This window comes from Mesoplodon bidens (genome assembly GCF_964165515.1).
Source record: "Mesoplodon bidens genome assembly, chromosome: 3".
Lineage (NCBI taxonomy): Eukaryota > Metazoa > Chordata > Mammalia > Artiodactyla > Ziphiidae > Mesoplodon > Mesoplodon bidens.
Genome location: NC_138178.1, coordinates 166,100,843 through 166,120,812, shown reverse-complemented (window position 1 = coordinate 166,120,812; position 19,970 = coordinate 166,100,843). Strand labels below are relative to the sequence as shown.

Sequence of the window (19,970 nt, the reverse complement as noted above, 5' to 3'; positions counted from 1 at the left end):
CCGGGAGGATCCCACATGCCATGGAGCGGCTGGGCCCGTGAGCCATGGCCGCTGGGCCTGCGCGTCCGGAGCCTGTGCTCCGCAACAGGAGAGGCCACAGAGGTGAGAGGCCCGCGTACTGCAAAAAAAAAAAAAAAAAAAAAAAAAAAAAAAAAAAAGGCAGCAGACCTAGAAGCTCTTCATTCTGAAATCCTTAAGTATTTATCCAAATCTGAACTAAGGTCAGGATCTAAGTTTCTTAACCCCAAACCAGATACTCCCATATTATCCGAATCTGATTGATTGGTATTGAAAATAAAGCCATAAAATTATATAAAGAAGAATATATAATTTCTCCAGTGAAGGGAATTGATATCTTCTGAACAAGTGAATTTTCCAGCTAAGTTAAACTGTGTAACATGATTAAAAAATCTCAACAATTTTCATGGAATATTTCCTAAATACTATATATTAGAAGGTTTTCTTAGGCAGTCTAATGAGCCTGTGTTGGTTAGCCTTTTATTTGTAATGTGTTTCTGGATCATTGTTATCAGTACTAATTTTTCTACTATTCAAGCTTATAGTGATGCCAGGGCAATGATATGCTGATCATGCTGTTAAAAAAAAAAGTATTGAGTGCTGGTTATGTGTTAGGTTCTGGGGTAGGCAGTTTAATATAAAATTCCAGTTAATATTCAAAAGCAACCCTAAGAGGTATTATTTTTTTCTAACCATAAGTCTTGGTGCATTGATTCTTTGATTGGATAGTTCTGGGGTCTTTTTTTTCCTGTACCCAGCCAGAAATCTAGACTTTTTTTTTTTTCCAATGTAAAATCTTTCCATTGTAAAAGATTTTCATGAATTTAGTGTATGAGTATGTTTGTTAGAACTAGGAATCAAACAAGCTGTGTGCTGGCTGGATCTATACTACAGGCACTAGTTTTAAGTTCTCTGACTCTTCAGGTGAGACTTCATTCTGCACGTACTAACTACTCTCCCCCTATCCCTGGAGGTGTTTGTTTTGTTTTGATAGGGATGTATTGGGGGTTTGCAGCAGCATATTAGAAAAGTTCAAGAGGAACCAAGATGTGAAGTAGGGAGGGAATGTTTTTAGTGACCTAATTGTTTATACTCATAATAGTACTGTTTGTTTTATTGTCACTTTTTCTTGCTATCAATCTATGACAGCTTTACCTGTAGTTGTCTTGGTGATGTTATGAGTGGCGTTTCCCCTTCTTTACCATTGTCCCCCCATTTCCTGAGTGTACAGATCTCCTTTTTATCAGTATATTTGGGGCCTCTATTTGTGTCAGGATATACAGATCTCATCTAAAACTAGCATAGTATTCCACTGTATATATTGAATTCACACAGTACAGTGTTGGTGGCATGGAGTAACATTTCTCAAATTTTTTTCCCTCAGGATACCTTTATAGTACTAAAATTGAGGATCCCTAATAGCTTTTGTTTATGTTTAAATAAAAAATATCTATCGATATTTACCATATTAGAAATTAAGATAAGACTTTAAAAATCTTTTCTAAAGCAAGAATTCAGTGACAAGAATGTCACTGTTTTACATTTTTACAAATCTCTTTATAATGTCTGGTTCAGTTTTTTTAAAAGTGTTCTTTTCTGCTTCTGCATTCAATCTGTTGCACTATCAGTGTAGACACTGTGAGAAAAATAAGAATGAAAATGGCAAATAATCTCTTAGTAATATTATGAAAATAGTTCTGATTTTTCTAGGCCTCTTGAGATCCCCACACTCTCCAGCTGGCTCATACATTGTTTCTAGGTTTTTTTTGCCTTTACAAACACTGCTAATGACATCTGTATTCATATACTTGGCACCTGTATGAGGGTGTAGGATAATTTCCTAGGATTGTTGGACCAAAGAGTAGTATGTGTTTAGAAGCTTTGTAGGTAAAGACAAATGACCCTCCAGAAAGGTTGTGCTGATGTTCAGTTTTGGTAATAGTAAATGAGAATTAAGGACCCTCTTTATTTTTTGAAGAAGTATATGTGCAAATATGGCCTTGCACGCCTGTCAGAATCGTGGGGATGGACTCTGACAAGCATTTGCTGTGCAGGAGTATTCTTTAGTTCACCTGAGCGTGGCTGATTTTGTTAGTGGTCTGAATGATAGATTCTGCCGTGACAAACTTAATTACATGTATTGATGCATTCCCCTTAGCTACATCAATCTCTCGATTTTTGTGTTTCCATATTTCCTTCCCAGTCATTCAGGTGGGAAGTGGGAAGGCCTTTCTCAAGTCTTGATATTGGGGTTTGCTATATAGGCTTGTCTTTCTCTTGTCTGTGTGAGTGTCTTTCTCAGATGTGTGAGGAGATGGTGTCATGGTGGGGGGCGGGGGGGAGAATGAATTCCTCTTGGAGGATAAAGGCATCTATTTCATTGGATAGGATGAATGTGTTTCTCAAATAAATTGGGGTGGGGGGCTGTTTTACATATGTGTTTCAGTTACTAAGATATACTGGATCTACCCATTATCAAAAGCATTGTGTTCCTCTTAATGAGAACTTTTAACTCCCTTGATGTCATTTAAGGTCTCCTATTAAGGAACATTTTCCTCATTTCTCCCCTTGTTATCTCTGCTACCATGATAAATGCCTCACACCTACAGTTGAACTCTACATCCGCTTCCATACCCACTTATTATTGGGATGGAACCACTGTACCCAGTACTGTAGCTATTGATAACAAATAAACTTGCTGGGGGGAAGGATTGTGTAAATGCATATTAGCACTCAGCCGGATATTTTTCAGTTGATTGGATAAGTGCTTATAACTTTATTCAGTAGGAACTAGGAGATGGGAGTGGGGAACCTAATAGATGGACTAGGAATAAAACTAGAAATGTGTCTTTTCATTATTATCTTACTTAGCCCCCCAGTTAAAAGGCTGTTTCCCATATTCCAGCCTCTACAGCCTACTGACGTCTTAGGGAACGTGGTATTTGGGGACCAGAGCTGGACTTCCTAAAGTTATATCTTAGACTAAAACCATTGGATATGGCTGAAATGGTTTCAGGAGAGATGCTTCCCCCTGACATCTTGAATGGCCCAGGAAAAAGAAAAACTTACCAGAAGCTTCTAGTATGTGCTTATTCTTGTTTTAGCCAGCACTTTGGGAGGGAACACTTCATACTTTGAATTTGTGATTGATTTTTCCTTTCTAGTCATCCTAACACTGTAACACTACCGAGAGAGTTTTGAAACAAATGCAAAAAAAAAAAAAAGGCAAAAAAACTTGTACTCAAAAAATAATAGTTGGTGTTGGTGTTTTGTTTTAGCAGTTGCCAAGTCAGGTGTGAGGGTGTTTTTGGGTTTTTTTAAAAAAATATTTATTTTTGGCTGTGTTGGGTCTTCGTTGCGGTGTGCGTGCTTCTCATTGCCGTGACTTCTCTTGTTGCAGAGCACGGGCTCTAGAGCGCAGGCTCAGTAGTTGTGGCCCATGGGCTTAGTAGCTCCGCGGCATGTGGGATCTTCCCGGGCCAGGAGTTGAACCTTTGTCCCCTGCATTGGCAGGCAGATACTTAACCACTGCACCGCCAGGGAAGTCCCAGGTGTGTGTTTCTTGAAATCACCACTTGAAGTGATAGCTCCAGCCCCTATGCCGTGTGTCATTTTACCCCGTCTCGAAGTATACTACATCCAAAAGGTGCACAAAGCATGCGTATTCCGCTTGATGAAGTTTTCACAAAAAAACCAGCACAAAGAAACCCCGTAACCAGCACTCCGGAAGCCTGCTTCATGTCTCTGTCTTCAGTCACTATCTCTCCCCTTCCCCTCAACAACCTAACTTCTAACACCATAGATTAATTTTTGCCACTTTTTGAACTTCATGTAAATGGTCTTATGGTATATACTTCTGTCTGAGGCTTCTTTCATTCATGTTTGTAAGGTTCATATACATTTTTGCATTTACATATATTTGGTTCATACATTAACATTACTGTACGATATTCCATTGTATGAATATTTACACTTTAGCTTTTTTTTTTAACAGAATTCACATGCCATCTCATTTAAAGTGTATAGTTCAGTATTGTCTAGTATATTCACAGGGTTATGCAACCATCACCACAATGAGAGACCATTTTGTCCTCTGAAAGAAATCATGTACCCATTAGCAATCACTACCCATTTGTTGCCCCTTCTTCGCAGTCCTAAACAGCCACTAATCTACAGATCCTCTAAATTTGCAAATTCTGGGCCATTCATATAAATGCAGTCCTAAAACATGTGGTCCTTTGTAACTGGCTTCTATAACTTATGTTTTCAAGGTTCAGTTACAGCATGGATCAGAACTTCATATCTTTGTATAGCCGAATAGTATTTCATTTATTTACCCATTCATTAGTTTTTGGACATTTGGATTGTTTCCACTTTTTTGCTATTATGAATAATGCTGCTCTGAATGTATGTGTACACAAATTTGTGTGGGCAAATGTTTTCGTTTCTCTTGTATGTATCTAGGAGTGGAATTGCCCGTAACTCTCTCTTTTTGAGGAACTGCCAAATTTTTCCAAAGTGGATGTCTTTTTATATACCTACAAGAAAAATGTCTGAGGGTTCCAATTTCTCCACATGGTTGCCAGCTCTTGTCATTGTCTGTCTTTGATTGTAGGCTTCCTAGCTGGTGTAAAATGGTTATCTTTTTGTGGTTTTGATTCGCATTTCCCTAATGACTAAAGACGGTGAGCTTCTTTTCATGTTTATTGTCCATTTGTATATCTTTTTTGGAGAAATATCTATTCGGATCCATTGCCCATTTTTAAATTGGGTTATCTTTTTATTATTGAGTTGTAAGAGTTGTGGATGCAAGTCCCTTATCAGATATATGATTTCCAAATAATTCTGCCCATTCTGTGGGTTCTTTTCACATTCTTAATGGTATTGTTTGTAGCATAGAAGTTTTTAATTTGGATTATGTCCAATTAGCATCATTTATCAATGATGTGTGATTTTTTTCCTTTGTGCTTTTGGGCAGTTTGACTTTTAAGGTGGCATTACTTACTCAGTTTGGTTCTATGACATTAGATCTCTTGCATCTTCTGAAATATGTTATAATAAAGTAATCCATTTGTTTCACTCTATTATTTATGTAGCTTTCTGCGGATGGATTGTTTTTGAGGACATGATACATTTCAAAGTAGGGTTTTTGGAATGTATTTTCTCATAGAAACCCGTGTTTTGAATATGATTATATGCCATGACTCATCTTTTAAAAGTTTGATCCATAATGTACTTGACATACTTTGTGATTTCATTGGGAAATAATAGGGTGCAATTTTTTTTCTAGTAATTAAGCAACAAACAGTGAAAGAATATTTACAGAGATAGTTGGAAATTTTAATACTTTTAAGGGACTCTAGACATTGAGTTTGTTTGCTTGCTGCTTTTTCTTCTTATAAATATATCACTAGACAGCTCTTAGTAATTACCAAAATAAAAATTCGATGATTGTGCATAAAGAAAATTAAGGGGCACTGGAAAATTTATTTTGATTATTGTGGCAAAAGTTGGAAAAATGGGAAGAAGAGTAATCAGGCTTGCTCCAGAATGTGAGAATATTTGTCTGAACCTCAGTGAGCCAAAATAGTAAAAAGAAAAGAGCCTAAAGAAATGGGGTGTTGGGAGTACAGGTGGAGAAAATAGGGAGACTGTTTAGTTACCTTAAGTACAGAAAGGGTAAGAGATAGATTTTGGGTTAAGCATTTCACCTGTGCTGTACACTGGAAAGATTCAAGTAAAGTGGGAAGCTTTCTTGTGCACAAGGTGTTTGCAAATTAAGTCACTGCAACTTGGCAAATGCTGGTATTTTACTATATATATTCAGTATCACTGAGCATCATTACCAGCACATGGTAGTGAATGGTCAGTAAATTACTAACACGGGGCAGTATCATAAACTTAGTAAACAAATTTTAACATAAAGGCAAAACTAGTCAAATTTGGAAATGTTAAGAGTGCCCTTTTCTCAAGTGTCTAGCCACTATTTGGAATGGAAAAAGCAACTGTTAAATGTAATATGAGAAGAGTTGAAAGCTTTGGATGAGAGACAGCTGCAGAGAAAATGCTTTTTCTCAAGTATTTTGGGTCAGAACTTGACTTTAAACTGGAATTGGTTGAGGAGGGGAGAGGTATACATTTAGTCTTAAAATTTGCTCTTTGTGGAGACATACAGATGGCCAACAGGCACATGAAAAGATGCTCAACATTGCTAATTATTAGAGAAATGCAAATAAAAACTACAATGAGGTACCACCTCGCAGCAGTCAGAATGGCCATGATTAAAAAGTCTACAAATAACAAATGCTGGAGAGGGTGTGGAGAAAAGGGAACCCTCCTGCACTGGTGGTGGGAATGTAAATTGGTGCAGGCGCTATGGAAGACAGTATGGAGTTTCCTCAAAAAACTAAAAACAGAATTGCCATATGATCCTGCAATCCCACTCCTGGGCATATAGCTAGAGAAAACTAACTTGAAAGGATACATGCACCCCAGTGTGCATAGCAGCACTGTTTACAGTAGCCAGGACATGGAAACAACCTGTCCATCGACAGGTGAATGGATAAAGAAGATGTGGTACCTGTATACAATGGAATACTACTAAAAAAGAATACTACTGAATACTACTAAAAAAATACTAAAAAAGAGTGAAACAATGCCATTTGCAGCAACATGGATTGACTAGAGATTATCATACTAAGTGAAGTAAGTCCGACAGAAAGACAAATACCATATGATATCACTTATATGTGGAATCTAAAATATGACACAAATGAACTTATCTGTGAAACAAACAGACTAACAGATGTAGAGAACAGACTTGTGGTTGCCAAGGGGGAGACGGGCTAGGGGAGGGAATGAGGGAATGGATTGGGAGTTTGGGGTTAGCAGGTGCAAACTATTACAGAATGGATAAACAACAAGGTCCTGCTGTATAGTACAGGGAACTATATTCAGTATCCTGTGATTAAACCATAATGGAAAAGAATACGAAAAATGTGTGTGTGTATATATATGTATAACCGAATCACTTGGTTGTACAGTAAAAATTAACACAACATTGTAAATCAACTATACTTAAATAAAATACTTTTTTTTTTTTAAATTTTGCTCTTTGTCACAAAGTAGTAGTTATTTTCTAATACCTTGAGTCTTATGATACTGCCGGGGAAAAACAGAAATGTGCAAATTCGCTTATTAGAAGTAAATTGATAATTTGAAGATGGAGAAGTGTGATTCCTGTATTAAGCAGAAATATAAGACTCTGAAGGTGAATCATAATTTGGGGATGTACTTGGGCAATGGATCATATCCTTGATGTTTTCAGACTTCTACCAATGAATTCTTATTTTCATTCTTGAGAGAGACCAGATTTTATTTATAATGCTTATTTGCATGTTTTAAGTTATTTCTCTAAAAAATACTGTATATAAGAGATTTAATCCCAGATCATCTGGCTTCACACTGTGCTGTTTCACTACCTTCTGCTGCCCAGGAGTTGTTAAGATTTCTCTTACCATCTAGTGCTCACTCTTGATGATCGCGTCTGTTTTGTTAAAAGTAAACATGTATAAAGCAAGCATTTCTTAGGTTACAGGCTATTACATTTAAATTTGTATGTTTTAAAATAATATTTCCTCAACTGAACTTGTATGTGCATCAATCCTTCAGAAAAGGAAATGTGTGTGTATGTAAGGGAATACAATTTTGCTGCTTTACAGTTACATAATGGAATGTGTTTTTTTTTTCCTCTTTCCTAGGTTCTCTACTTTTAGAGTCCAAAATAAATCCTAATACTGCATACCAGAAACAACAGGTAAAATTTTGAAGATGTCCTTTATCTTGCATATTATCCTCTTGATTTGGTGATTAAATGAAAATTTGCCATCTGATTCCTTACAATGAAAATTTTGGAGTAGATTATAAGATGCTTTGCCAGTCTAATTCTAAAATCCAGTTCTCCCAATCTCTGTATGTATAAAGCAATCATTTTAAATTAAAAAAAGAAAAACTTGCTTCAAGTTAAGCTAAGTTCTAGATATTTGGCTAACTGAACCTATTCTCAAATTTAAAACCTAAAACGACACAGTTTTCTTGTTTCTACCTAAAGAGAATTTAAAAAGTGACCACTGATGGAATAATCAGCTACTAACACAACTAAATAGTAGAAACTCCTTCCTTCACTGTTGTAAATGCTAGTGCAGGAGGAACATTCATATCTCTATACAGCAACTCAGTATAAGTACGAATCTGATTTCTTATATAGCCTGACTGGGACCTTATAATGATGTAACAGTTTTTTAAGAACTTTCAGTTTGAGTACAAATTGTACTCTTGTACCCTTCTGATGCAAGAGATATCTGAAAGTAAATCTCTCACTTAATACCTACAAGCACTGTCATCAAAATTGGTATTTAATCAGAATATACCCGTGTAGATAACACTGAGTGCTTTACAAAGCCAATGAAATCAGTATCAGTTCCCTCATTGCCCTGAAGGTGCATATACAAAATAACTTAAAGTAAAATATACTACCAACACATTTATATTTATATTACTTTATAAATATATAACTTTATAAATAAATTATACAGTGCTTTGCTTCATCATTGACCATTAAAATACTACTAGAGGGAAGTTAGTTTTATTTTGCACATAAGATGATGCCTAAAGATTGTGGCTTGCTTGAGGTCACACAGATAGTACATAGGAAATCGGATATTTACTCCTAAATTTATTTAATGGTGATTTATTTGTCCAACAGGTATTGGTACAATACGAAATATTTTCTTGATGGTTCAGTGGTCTGTTAAATACACTTTGTTGCATTTGGTGTTCTTAAGAAAACTCTCAGGTTAGATTGCAATGGCTGGAGACTAGAGTATTACTTGGTTTTGATATTCTATACATAAATTCACGTTTTGAGTTTTCAGTCAGCTGAAGAGTAAAAGCACATCCTAAGAAAAAGAAAAGATCAAGTCTGTTTTGAGGATGAATGAACAAATCTATATGTCTTAACCTGTAGGCTGTTGGATGATAAGCAAGCAGGATGATTTGGTGAAAATTAGGCTCTTCAAGGAAAACAGAAGAGTAATTCCTAAAAATTTTCAAACTTATGAATTTGTCAAATGGATAATTAAGAACGTATTTCTAGCTGTGCCCTGATTTAAGCCTCCAAATGATTCTGAATATACATTGTAACAGAGTAGTTGCTTACAATTGTCTTAAACTTATCTTATTACTAATGTGATAGTGGTTTTAGACTTCTTCCAATAGATCTTACCTTATTACTGGTTTTCAAAACAGTATGATCCCATTTATTTAAAGATGAAACTGAGGCCAACTGACTAATTTCTGACATGTTGATCTTACAGTGTTAATGTAAATTATTTTGAGCTGGAACAGCTACCCAGTCTCTGGAACAGATTGCTTGCTTGGGATCTCTGATCTCTTGAAGTTCTTGAAGATAATAAAAAGGGGTCTTTGAGCTCTTTTTTAAAATTCTGAGTAAGACTTGCAGATGTATCCTCTTAGTAATGCTGCACAGCCTAATCAGAGGATTGTTTATTTACTTCTGGCTGGCATCACTTTAGTTCAGTAAGAGACTATTGGTCTCATGATAGACAGTTAAATAATTGACTGAACAGAGTAAATATGCAATTTAGCAGACAAATTTTTAAACATGGGATCCATTTGTGTACAATAAGCGGTGTCCTTATGAGGTACTGAAAAGTATTAGAAATGACATAGATCTTTTAAGATACCTTAAAATATAGTCATGTTTCCTCCTCAGTGCAGGAACTTTTATCATTTCAGTAGATGCTCAGCCAGCCTTGGCTTGGCTCCTTTCAGTTACTTATTAGATTAAATTATTTTTCTTTATATTGTGTTCACATCTAATTTCTACTCCTAATTCGTCTCTTTGGACTAGTTTGAAAAAGGCTACATGGTAGCTGTTAACATTAGGCTTCGTTTTCAAATGTAACTCTCCCTAGTGCCATTCAGAAATTCTTAATATGATTCATAGATCCCTCTAGAAGAAGGCTCTTTTTTGAAATGGTTAATTGCTATGGAACAGTGTATGTGTTTATTTATAGTCAGTAATTTCAAAAAGATACCTTAGACCCTATAAATATTATACCATGCATATTGTAGAGTACAGACTCTTTGTACCACAGGAAATATAAAGTGGTCTCGGTATTATAATTGTAGTGTCTTGCTGAGATTACGTCTTAGTAAAAACTGTTGAACTGTTTATTAAACTTACTATCATTAAAAAACCAAAAATTGGTATGAAATGAATAAAAGGGTGGTAGGTGGTAGGAACGTCTTGCTTCTTGAACTTTGGTAAAAGTTAAAAAACCTCTGTCCAGGTAAATGCTCACATATTACAAATTTAGCCAATAATTTCAAGGGCATCATGGGCCTCAAGTGCCCCAGGTAAAGAACACCCGATACTGAAAGTTAGAGAGGAGGAGGAGCTATGTTTATTTTATTAATCTCATCCTCCTAACACGCCCTTGTTATTGAATACTCAGGACTTCCTCTTTGAGCGTTTTGACTAGAGCATAAAATGTAACTTAATGTGCAAGCAAAGGATTGACATAATGTTTAGTTTGTATCTTTTGATATATTTAGATTATGTGCTCAATTTGTAGTGCTTTTCATATATTGGTTCAGCTTCTCCTTAAGGAGAACGTTGTTTTCATTTCATAGGTTGGATAAAGTGAAGTGCAAAAAGGCATTGGAAATTACTGACATCAATGCTACAAAAAGTAAAAATGAGTACTGTTCTCAATTCCCTGTTGCTTTGTTCATTTGCCTTATATTTGAAGTAGTTTGTGATAATATATGTTAATCATTCAGACTTCTTTTCTCTCAAGGACACTTTGATTGTGTGGTCTGAAGCAGAAAATTATGACTTGGCCCTTAGCTTTCAAGAAAAAGCTGGATGTGATGAAATTTGGGAGAAAATATGTCAGGTAATTTTAAAAATCAGAAAATCAACATGTTTTCCTTTTAAGCATTTTGCTTTTTGCTGTGCTTTATGGTAATGCCCCCAATTTTAAATAGAGACACATTTCATATACATCTTCTAAATTCACTGCTGTCTGTGAAAAGCTTGATTTATAGGAAAGTACAGTTTATTGACATTAATCTACCCAGCCCAGGCCTTTTCTGAACTCCAGAGTTGTATATCCAGCTGCCTTTGAGAGCTCCTCCATGAGTGCTAACTAGCATCTCAAATTTAATAGTCTAAGACTGAACGGAATCTCACTGAGATTTGTTCATTCTCCTAGCTATCTCTCTCATCTCAGTAAATGCCACCCAGTTGCTGAAGCCAGAAACGTGTTTATCCGTCCTTCACCTTCTATATCCATTCAGTCCCTCAATTGTAAGTCTTAAATGCATTCACTTATCTTCATTTTCATTGCTATTAGTTTACTAAGCCACCATCATTGCTTGCCTGGTTTATTGCTTTCATCCCAAATCTGTACCACAGCTGGAGTGATCTTTTTAAAAATGCAAGTCTGATCGTGTTACCCCTTGTTCAGTAACTTCTTATGCCACTTGACTATCTCTTCAACGTCATCATGCATGTTCTCAATTGATTCTGGAATTCCCTAGTGGTTCTAGTACCTCAGTCTAGTGATAAAATCTCCACAGTCTTTTGAGTATGGTCACTTTTTATGCGCTCTGATGGCTAAAGCCACTGGTTCTTGTTATGGACTTATTTAGACCATTATATCCTAAGGACACTTTCTCTATCTTCATGTTTATTTTATCTGGAGAATAAATAACTTTCAGGAGATTCTTTAATTCATTGTTTCTCAAGGTATGGTCCTCAGACCATCAGGATGAGCATGACTTGGGATCTGATAGAAATGCAAATTCTGAGACCCCCATCCCAGATCTACTGAGTCAGAAACTATGAGTAGGTACCAGTAATTCTATTTTAACAAGCCCTCTAGGTCAGATTTTCTCTGTCAAGGGCAAGATGGTAAATATTTTAGGGTTTGTGGACCATACAGTTTAACAGCTATTCTGTTCTGCTGTTGTACTGTGAAAGTAGCCATAGATAACAAATAAATGGACATCGTTCTCTTCCAGTAAAATTTTATTTACAAAAACAAGTGGTGGGCCAGGTTTGGCTCCTTTGTCAACGCCTGCTTCAGGTGATTCTGATGCACCCTGAAGTTTAAGAGCCACTGCCTTAAGAGAAGCCACAGTGCTCCTGAGGCACAGTTTCTCCTTAACTTGCAGAATTTATTTCTGCTATATAATTCTCCTCATCTGTGTTTTTCATAAATTAACCTGCCTGTTAAGCTGTCCCTTTCCTTCTTTTAACATTTGAAAAACTAACATTTGTATTTATGCTTTCTTCATGTTTTCTTTGCTTTCTGTCTCATACAGTTGTTTTTACAGCATGTTCCTCTAGATTTTTGTCATGTGGAGTTCTTCCATAGAAAGAGAAGAGATTAATGAGCTCAGGGTGGTGCTGAAAGCACCCGTTATTAAGACAAATCTTGTTCTCTTTCACCTTTCTAAGATGAACAGTCCCACCCTGGACACAATCTTTTATTAGGTCAATATTTAACTCAGACCTGGACTCAGTCTGTTACTGTCATGCCTGGCTCTCCTTTAAAATTGTCGGAGCTTTATTATACTTCTCCTTAGTCTGTAACACCATAAATTTTTCCGTCATTTTCTCTTGGGGCACAGGTAATAGTACTTGTATACTTTTCTCTACAATAACTTTCCTGGGAATCACTGCCTACTTTGTTGTTCCTTTCTGATCTTCCCCTCCCAACTTTTACATAGTTTATGTTCTAGATGTCATTTCTCAATGACTCTTATGATCCTGACTGTACTTCTCAATTAATTTCTGGATCCTGGCTTATCTTAGGGAATTTACTATGTTTTGTTCTCTGAGATCTTATATGTTTCTCTGTTTCTTGAACTCATCATTTTTTGATCTAGAAACAACTAAAAAATCTCCACATTTTTAGTACTCTCCTTGATAGCAGTTATGTCTGGGTGCATCTCTTTTTCCTTTTTATATCTTTATGATCTTCACATTCTCATTTTCTTCATATCTGTCCAGATTGACTTCTGAGATTTATCCTTTCTCATAAGGAAAGCTCTCTCTTCTAGCTTAGTCGCCTTTCCTTTTTAAATTTTCATTCTTCTATTGCTTCTCTTCTGAAAGTAAGACTGAAACATATTTGTCAGATTATTACAGTTTCACCATGTTTCCCTGAGCAGATCAAATTCCTAAACACAGGTCTTTTCGATTACCTGTTCAGCCTTCGTATTTGCAAATTAACTCCAGAAGGTGGCATTTTTCATTATAATAAGGGCTCTCATCCCTTATCATTGGTTTTGTAAACAAACCCCTACCATTTTTCTATAGGTAGAGCCATACCTTGAATACTAGGAGTCTAAAGCTGTGATGAGATCTTACGTAATTTTAAAAAATCCAGGGCCAACTTGAGACTATGCCAGGTAAAAGCTGTGAATGTACCTAGCCTCCTTTTAGTGGTGCTGCCCACTGGGTTAAGGTCAAGACGGTATTGCCTTGCAGCATTTTTCTAGACTTAGTCCAGGACTTCTTCCCTTCTAGTATCCATCAACATCTCTTAACCATGCTAAGCAATTTAAGTTTGTTGGTCGTTTCATATAAGGCCTAATTTCTCCATCCCTTTGCCATCCAGCTTGGCCTTTTGGGCTGGTTTAGTGGCAGTGTCTCAAATTACAGGGCCAAGATAGCAAAACTCATTTCATTCCAAAATACGTCTTTGACCATTTGTAAAAATTTTCTTTTACCTTAAAATGTATTTAATTGTGAAGACTTATAACTTATCTTTTTATAATTAGAGCCCCTACACTGACATAAAGTTGGGGTTTATGACAAACTTTAGAGCTTCTAGGGGATTATGAGAGGTATAGGTTTGGGTGTGTAGAAAGGAGAACTTCCATGGTTTGGTTACTTTAAGCAGGTATTCCTAGGGGATAGCTCTACTACACATAGGTTGTGGTTACTTTTTATGTGGTTTTATTTTTGTGTGGGTGCACTTGTTTCCCACTCAGTTTTTCTTAATCATCATTTTGGGCTACCAACCAGCATTTTCATACCAAATCAGTGACCTACTTTGGTCCTAAGCCACTTGGTAAATGCTCTTGGCCCTTGGTTTCTAAATTAACTGATACTAAATCTTTTTCTTATTGCTTACAATTATATATATTTTCTATGGTCACAGCATTTGTTTGAATTTTACTTAAACTTTGAAGAGTTTGGTGGCTCTACCAGAGCACAGTGCTAGGAGTGTTTCTGAGATTTGCCCTGGTCTGTTGGAAAAGAGGGCCATGGATATAAAATGTGAGTGGATGTTTTATCATCAGGCCTCTATATATTATGCATCTGCAGGGCACTGTAAGTCACAGTCACAATTAGTTTAGTGGATCTTTAGAATGTTTCCGTTGCTGGTAAACCTTTTACTTACAAGAAAGCTTATTCCATTTCTGAACTTTGAACTTCCTTCCTTAAAATCGAAAGTGTATGTTATTTGTAGAAATGTGTTTAGAAAAGTAGGCAATTGTTTCGAGCTTTTTTTTTTAAACATCTTTATTGGAATATAAATTGCTTTACAATGGTGTGTTAGTTTCTGCTGTATCACAAAGTGAATCAGCTATACATATATCCCCATATTCCCTCCCTCTTGCATCTCGCTCCCACCCTACCTATCCCACCCCTCTAGGTGGTCACAAAGCACCGGTGTCAAGTTTGAAGACTTAAAGTTTGTCTAGTCTTAAACTTGAAAATTATCATTATAGTTTTCTTATAACATCTCTTGTATCTAAGAATATCATTTAGGTTTGCTTTGATTATACTTTGTCAGCTATCATAAATCTTGTTTACTAGGTTCAAGGAAAGGACCCATCAGTGGACATCACTCAGGACCTTGTAGATGAGTCTGAAGAGGAGCGTTTTGATGATATGTCATCGCCAGGTTTAGAGTTGCCATCTTGTGAATTAAGTCGCCTTGAGGAAATTGCAGAACTTGTGGCATCATCTTTACCTTCCCCCCTGCGTCGTGAAAAACTTGCACTAGCACTGGAAAATGAGGGTTACATTAAAAAGCTCTTAGAGCTTTTTCATGTGTGTGAGGATTTGGAAAATATCGAAGGACTGCACCACTTGTATGAAATTATCAAAGGCATCTTCCTCTTGAATCGAACTGCTCTTTTTGAAGTTATGTTCTCTGAGGAATGTATAATGGACGTCATTGGATGCTTAGAATATGATCCTGCTTTATCACAACCACGAAAACATAGGGAATTTCTAACAAAAACAGCCAAGTTTAAAGAAGTGATTCCCATATCAGATCCTGAGCTGAAACAAAAAATTCATCAGACATACAGAGTTCAGTATATACAAGACATGGTTCTACCCACCCCTTCAGTCTTTGAAGAAAATATGTTATCAACACTTCACTCTTTTATCTTTTTCAATAAGGTAGAAATTGTTGGTATGTTACAGGTGAGTTAGATCATTCATTTTTTTCCTACTTAAAAAGATACTGATTGCCTTCAGAAATAATTTTCTGTTCCTTTTAGGCACACAAATTGAATTTTTAATTTTTGTCTAAAGGTAGGTATTTTGGTGATATTACAAGAGATTATAATATATGATACTGTGGGACCAGAAGGTTGTGTTGGATTAGGGATGATAAATGTAATTTAAAAAAAAAAATCTAGCTTGAAGAAATTATAGGAAAAGGATCTTAATGAAACGCTTGAATGTGGAATTTTAGGGATGTTAATCTATCAGTTATGCATAGAACAGAATAGATTGGAAGAGGAAAGAAAAATAAAAGAGAAGCCAAGAAATATGTCATTAAATATAGAATACAAATTCTATAGCATTTATAGAACTCCCAGGTAATTATTTATTAGAGGTACAGCAGATGTTGGCAAGTTATAGCTGCATGTCTCCCTACCAAAAGGCATGCTTTTGTAATGGATGAGAGTGTGGGGAGGTTAGGCTTGAGTATGAGTTTCAGCTCTGCCTGTCACTTAATAGCTATGTGGCTTGGGCAACTTCCTTAATCTCTTAAAGCTTCAGCTTCCTGATCTTAAGGTTGGTGATATTAGTACTTACCCGATAAGGTCATCTGAAGATTAAATCAGATGCATGCCTATAAAGCATTGAATATGATACAAGACTCTTGAGTATTATTTTAAAGTATCTATTAATAATTGCCTATTAAACTCCAAATTTTCTTTTTATAGTATGCCCAGTCTCTCGGGTGTGGTGTGTTAGGGTGCTTGCATCAGAACTGCCTAGGATGCATCCTGGATTCTGCACATAACACACAATCCGAATGTCTGAGCTGGCCGGTAATCTGCATTTGTAACCCCCAAAGTCAGAGAATCTCAGTAATTTATCCCATGGTGCATGAATTAGTCTAGTCCAGTTGAAATATAAGTTTGCATAGTGCAAAGATTTGTGAGTTGCACACTTCCTGTGTGTTTTGTTTCTTTATGCCCAAGATGTTGTAACAATAACAGCTATGTGATATGATTTGAAAGCTATTGTAAGACCTTACCTCAGATCTACAAATAAAATAATTACTTGAAACCTGGATTTGAATTTTAAAAAAAGAGGCAAATAAATTCAGTAAGAGCTGCTTGGTAGCACATGTTATGAGTAAAACAGTAAATTTAATTTTTGTCTATTCCTTTTTAGAAAATTGCTGTATTTTCAGTGACCCTGGTTTTATCACCTTCATATATATATATATATATATATATATATATATATATATATGAATTTAGATAGAAAAGTCAATTTTACCAAAACTGCTTTCCTGAAGCTAGTGATAAGTCCAGTTCGCATTGATTAATTTGACACGTTTTCCATTCATTTAAGACAGACAGATAACATAGGCAATACAGTCTGGTAAGTACAACAGCATTCCTTGACATAGTGTATTGTGATTGATAATGGAAGAAGAAGGGTGTTCTGGTACCAATTTTCATTTGTTGTTTGCTAAGGAACTAGTTTTTGCTAGCTACCTAATAGATCCTCTGTTCTGGTCTAGTTCTGATTCCTGGTCTCCTTGGATAGTCCTAAGCACTACTGGTCCTTTTCTTTAGCTCCACATGGTTCTTATTTTGTTATATAGGGATTTGTCACTTCTTTGTTTTCTTGGTCTTCAGACCTGTAAAATGCCAGTTTTACTCATTAAGTATGAATAATTTCAAGTTGTTAAGTCTTTGTTTCCCTACAATATGCTCTGTAAAATGCAGGCTGCCAGTGCTGTAGGTCTTTCTGTTTCTCTTGATGCTGAGCATTTATATTGAAAGTGCTGCTATGAAGGAAGGTGAGTTTTACACATTTTCTGACAAGGAGTAATTAAAGCAGGTTCTTACCCACCTTGTACACAGTCATAACCCTTACTGTTGACTGATTCTCTGTAATACTGATGAACCTTCTTAATTCTCTGTACTTCGCAGCAGTTCAGAGAATCTTTTTTAATCATTTGATTTCCATTTGGTGGGATATATTATGTCTGAGATGGATCTTGATATTGGATGCCATTTGAGGTGTGGCCTATTTGTACACTGCAGAAAAAGTAAAGGTGGGAATAGCCAAACTAATTTAGTGTCACAGAAAATGTTTCTTGAGCACCTGCAGCAGTGAATAAGGGGTTTATAAACTAGTGGGAGATGCACACATACATACGTACGTACGCATACATATACATGTGTATATATACACACACACATACATACATACATTTAGACTTAGGCATGACTGTAGGGCATGTAGTGTTGAATTTATTTCTACTAGCTCAGGTTGTATGGAATTAAAATACAACAAAATCTTAACTAAAAATAGTGACAAAAAATTGAACAGGCAGTCAGGAAGGCTCTCCCACCTACCTGCTAACTGTGATTGGGCATTGGGTAAATTTCTTAATCTGTCTCAATGATAAAATAAGGAGGTAAGATAAGATAACATATGAGGTTATTTCCAAGTTCTATACTCTAACTTTTACATGCCCAGATGAGTATCCTATGAGAGATCTTTTGAATCATTTCCAAAATAATTTAATACATTTTAATTTAATATAGAATAATTTAATAATGTATTAAATGATTTTGTATGTCTGTAGGTGGATAGCTTCAAATAATGTTTCTTTAAAAGCTCTGAATTTAGCTTTTTACATAATTGAATCATTTCTGTTTTTAAAACATGAAGGAAGTTTTATCTTTATTTGAGTGGTTGTAGAGCCTTAACTTCTAAAGTTAAGATTATGAAACCCTATGAAAATCACGGATCTACAGACCATGTTTGTTTTTGTAAATAAAGTTTTATCTGAACAGAGCCATACTTGTTCATTGACATTGCCTATGGCTGCTTCCTACTATAACAGCAGAATTGAGTAGCTGTGGTGGAGTCCGCAAAGCCTAAAATGTTTATAATGTGGCCCTTAACTAGACTTAGGAAATAGAGCCTTGCCGAAATATAAAGGATAATCTTTGTATAAATCCCCAATCTATCCTTTAATAGTTTTTTCCTTCTCTTTTAAAAAACAGCATTGCTAATACCATCTTCCCCTTTTCCAGTTATTGCAATTTATATCTTCTGTATTAGCATCTTGAAAATATATTATACTCTTACTATTAGCATAATTAATTTATCCTTTGATTTCACAGGAAGATGAAAAATTTCTGACAGATTTGTTTGCACAGCTAACAGATGAAGCAACAGATGAGGAAAAAAGACAGGAATTGGTAAGAAATTTGATATTATGGAGGGCATGAAGCTAAAACAACACACCTTTTGTATTCACTTATACTTTTTCCTAATTTCAGGTTAACTTTTTAAAAGAATTTTGTGCGTTCTCCCAAACGCTACAACCTCAAAACAGAGATGCTTTTTTCAAGACTTTGTCAAACATGGGTATATTACCAGCTTTAGAAGTCATCCTTGTAAGTCTGTTTCTCCGACTTAATTACCATCATATTTTTAATCCACAAAATAGTATATTTCTTATGTAGCATGCAACTGTTTGATTATAGCCAATATTTAATATCAGTTGTGTATTACATAAAGTTAAAAAGCTATAAAATTCTAGTATTAAGAGAGTCCTTACAGAGAGTACTGAAAGGACACATACAGGAATCTTCCATATTTTTAATATCAATAATTTGTTAACTTTTCAGCCTATTAGTTGAAATGTTAAAGTAGAAAAAAAACAGGAATAAAAGAAAGTATAACTTTATTCATAGAACAAGAATTTTACATAAGCAGAGTTTCCTTGACCTCTCTTTTTTTATTCAAATGTTTTCTTATAATTTGTTAGGTTTTGGATTTATATAGCTCCAAGTTCCATATTTTTATTATTATAGGAGAAATAAGTGCTTTTTATCTGCAGGGCATGGATGATACACAGGTGCGAAGTGCTGCTACTGATATATTCTCATACTTGGTTGAATATAATCCATCCATGGTACGAGAGTTTGTCATGCAGGAGGCACAACAGAATGATGATGTAAGTAAGAAGTTAACAGAGCAAAAAATAACCAACAAGGTAAATATTACTTGCACTAACAGTAAGTATTTATACATGGGAAGCTATAACTGTATTTATTATTCATTTCTTAAAGATTTAAATAGTTGATGTTTGAGAAAAGTGTAGCCATAATATCATGGCTTATTCTTCCCCTAACTGGCTCCTGTCTCAGTTTATAAATTGTCTTACAGCAGTTGTTAATGCTCAACTTAAATTTCTTTAAAAATTTTTGAGATCGGGCTTCCCTGGTGGCGCAGTGGTTGAGAGTCCACCTGCCGATGCAGGGGACACAGGTTCGTGCCCCGGTCCGGGAGGATCCCACATGCCGCGGAGCGGCTGGGCCCGTGAGCCATGGCTGCTGAGCCT

The 19,970-nt window shown here is 35.7% G+C and overlaps 1 protein-coding gene across 2 annotated transcripts in view; it reads left to right on the top strand.

The window, feature by feature from the left end:
• The window catches only part of PPP4R3A (protein phosphatase 4 regulatory subunit 3A), a 38,032-nt gene that overhangs the window by 4,430 nt on the left and 13,632 nt on the right, over positions 1-19,970 (top strand). The window contains exons 2-7 of one of the 2 annotated variants that reach the window (XM_081228389.1): positions 7,779-7,834; positions 10,902-11,000; positions 14,942-15,559; positions 18,745-18,822; positions 18,904-19,020; positions 19,467-19,583. In XM_081228389.1, coding sequence (XP_081084515.1) covers positions 7,779-7,834; positions 10,902-11,000; positions 14,942-15,559; positions 18,745-18,822; positions 18,904-19,020; positions 19,467-19,583 — 1,085 coding nt within the window. Of the gene's footprint in view, positions 1-7,778; positions 7,835-10,901; positions 11,001-14,941; positions 15,560-18,744; positions 18,823-18,903; positions 19,021-19,466; positions 19,623-19,970 lie in introns of both variants that reach the window. The other variant, XM_081228388.1, reaches the window with a different exon arrangement.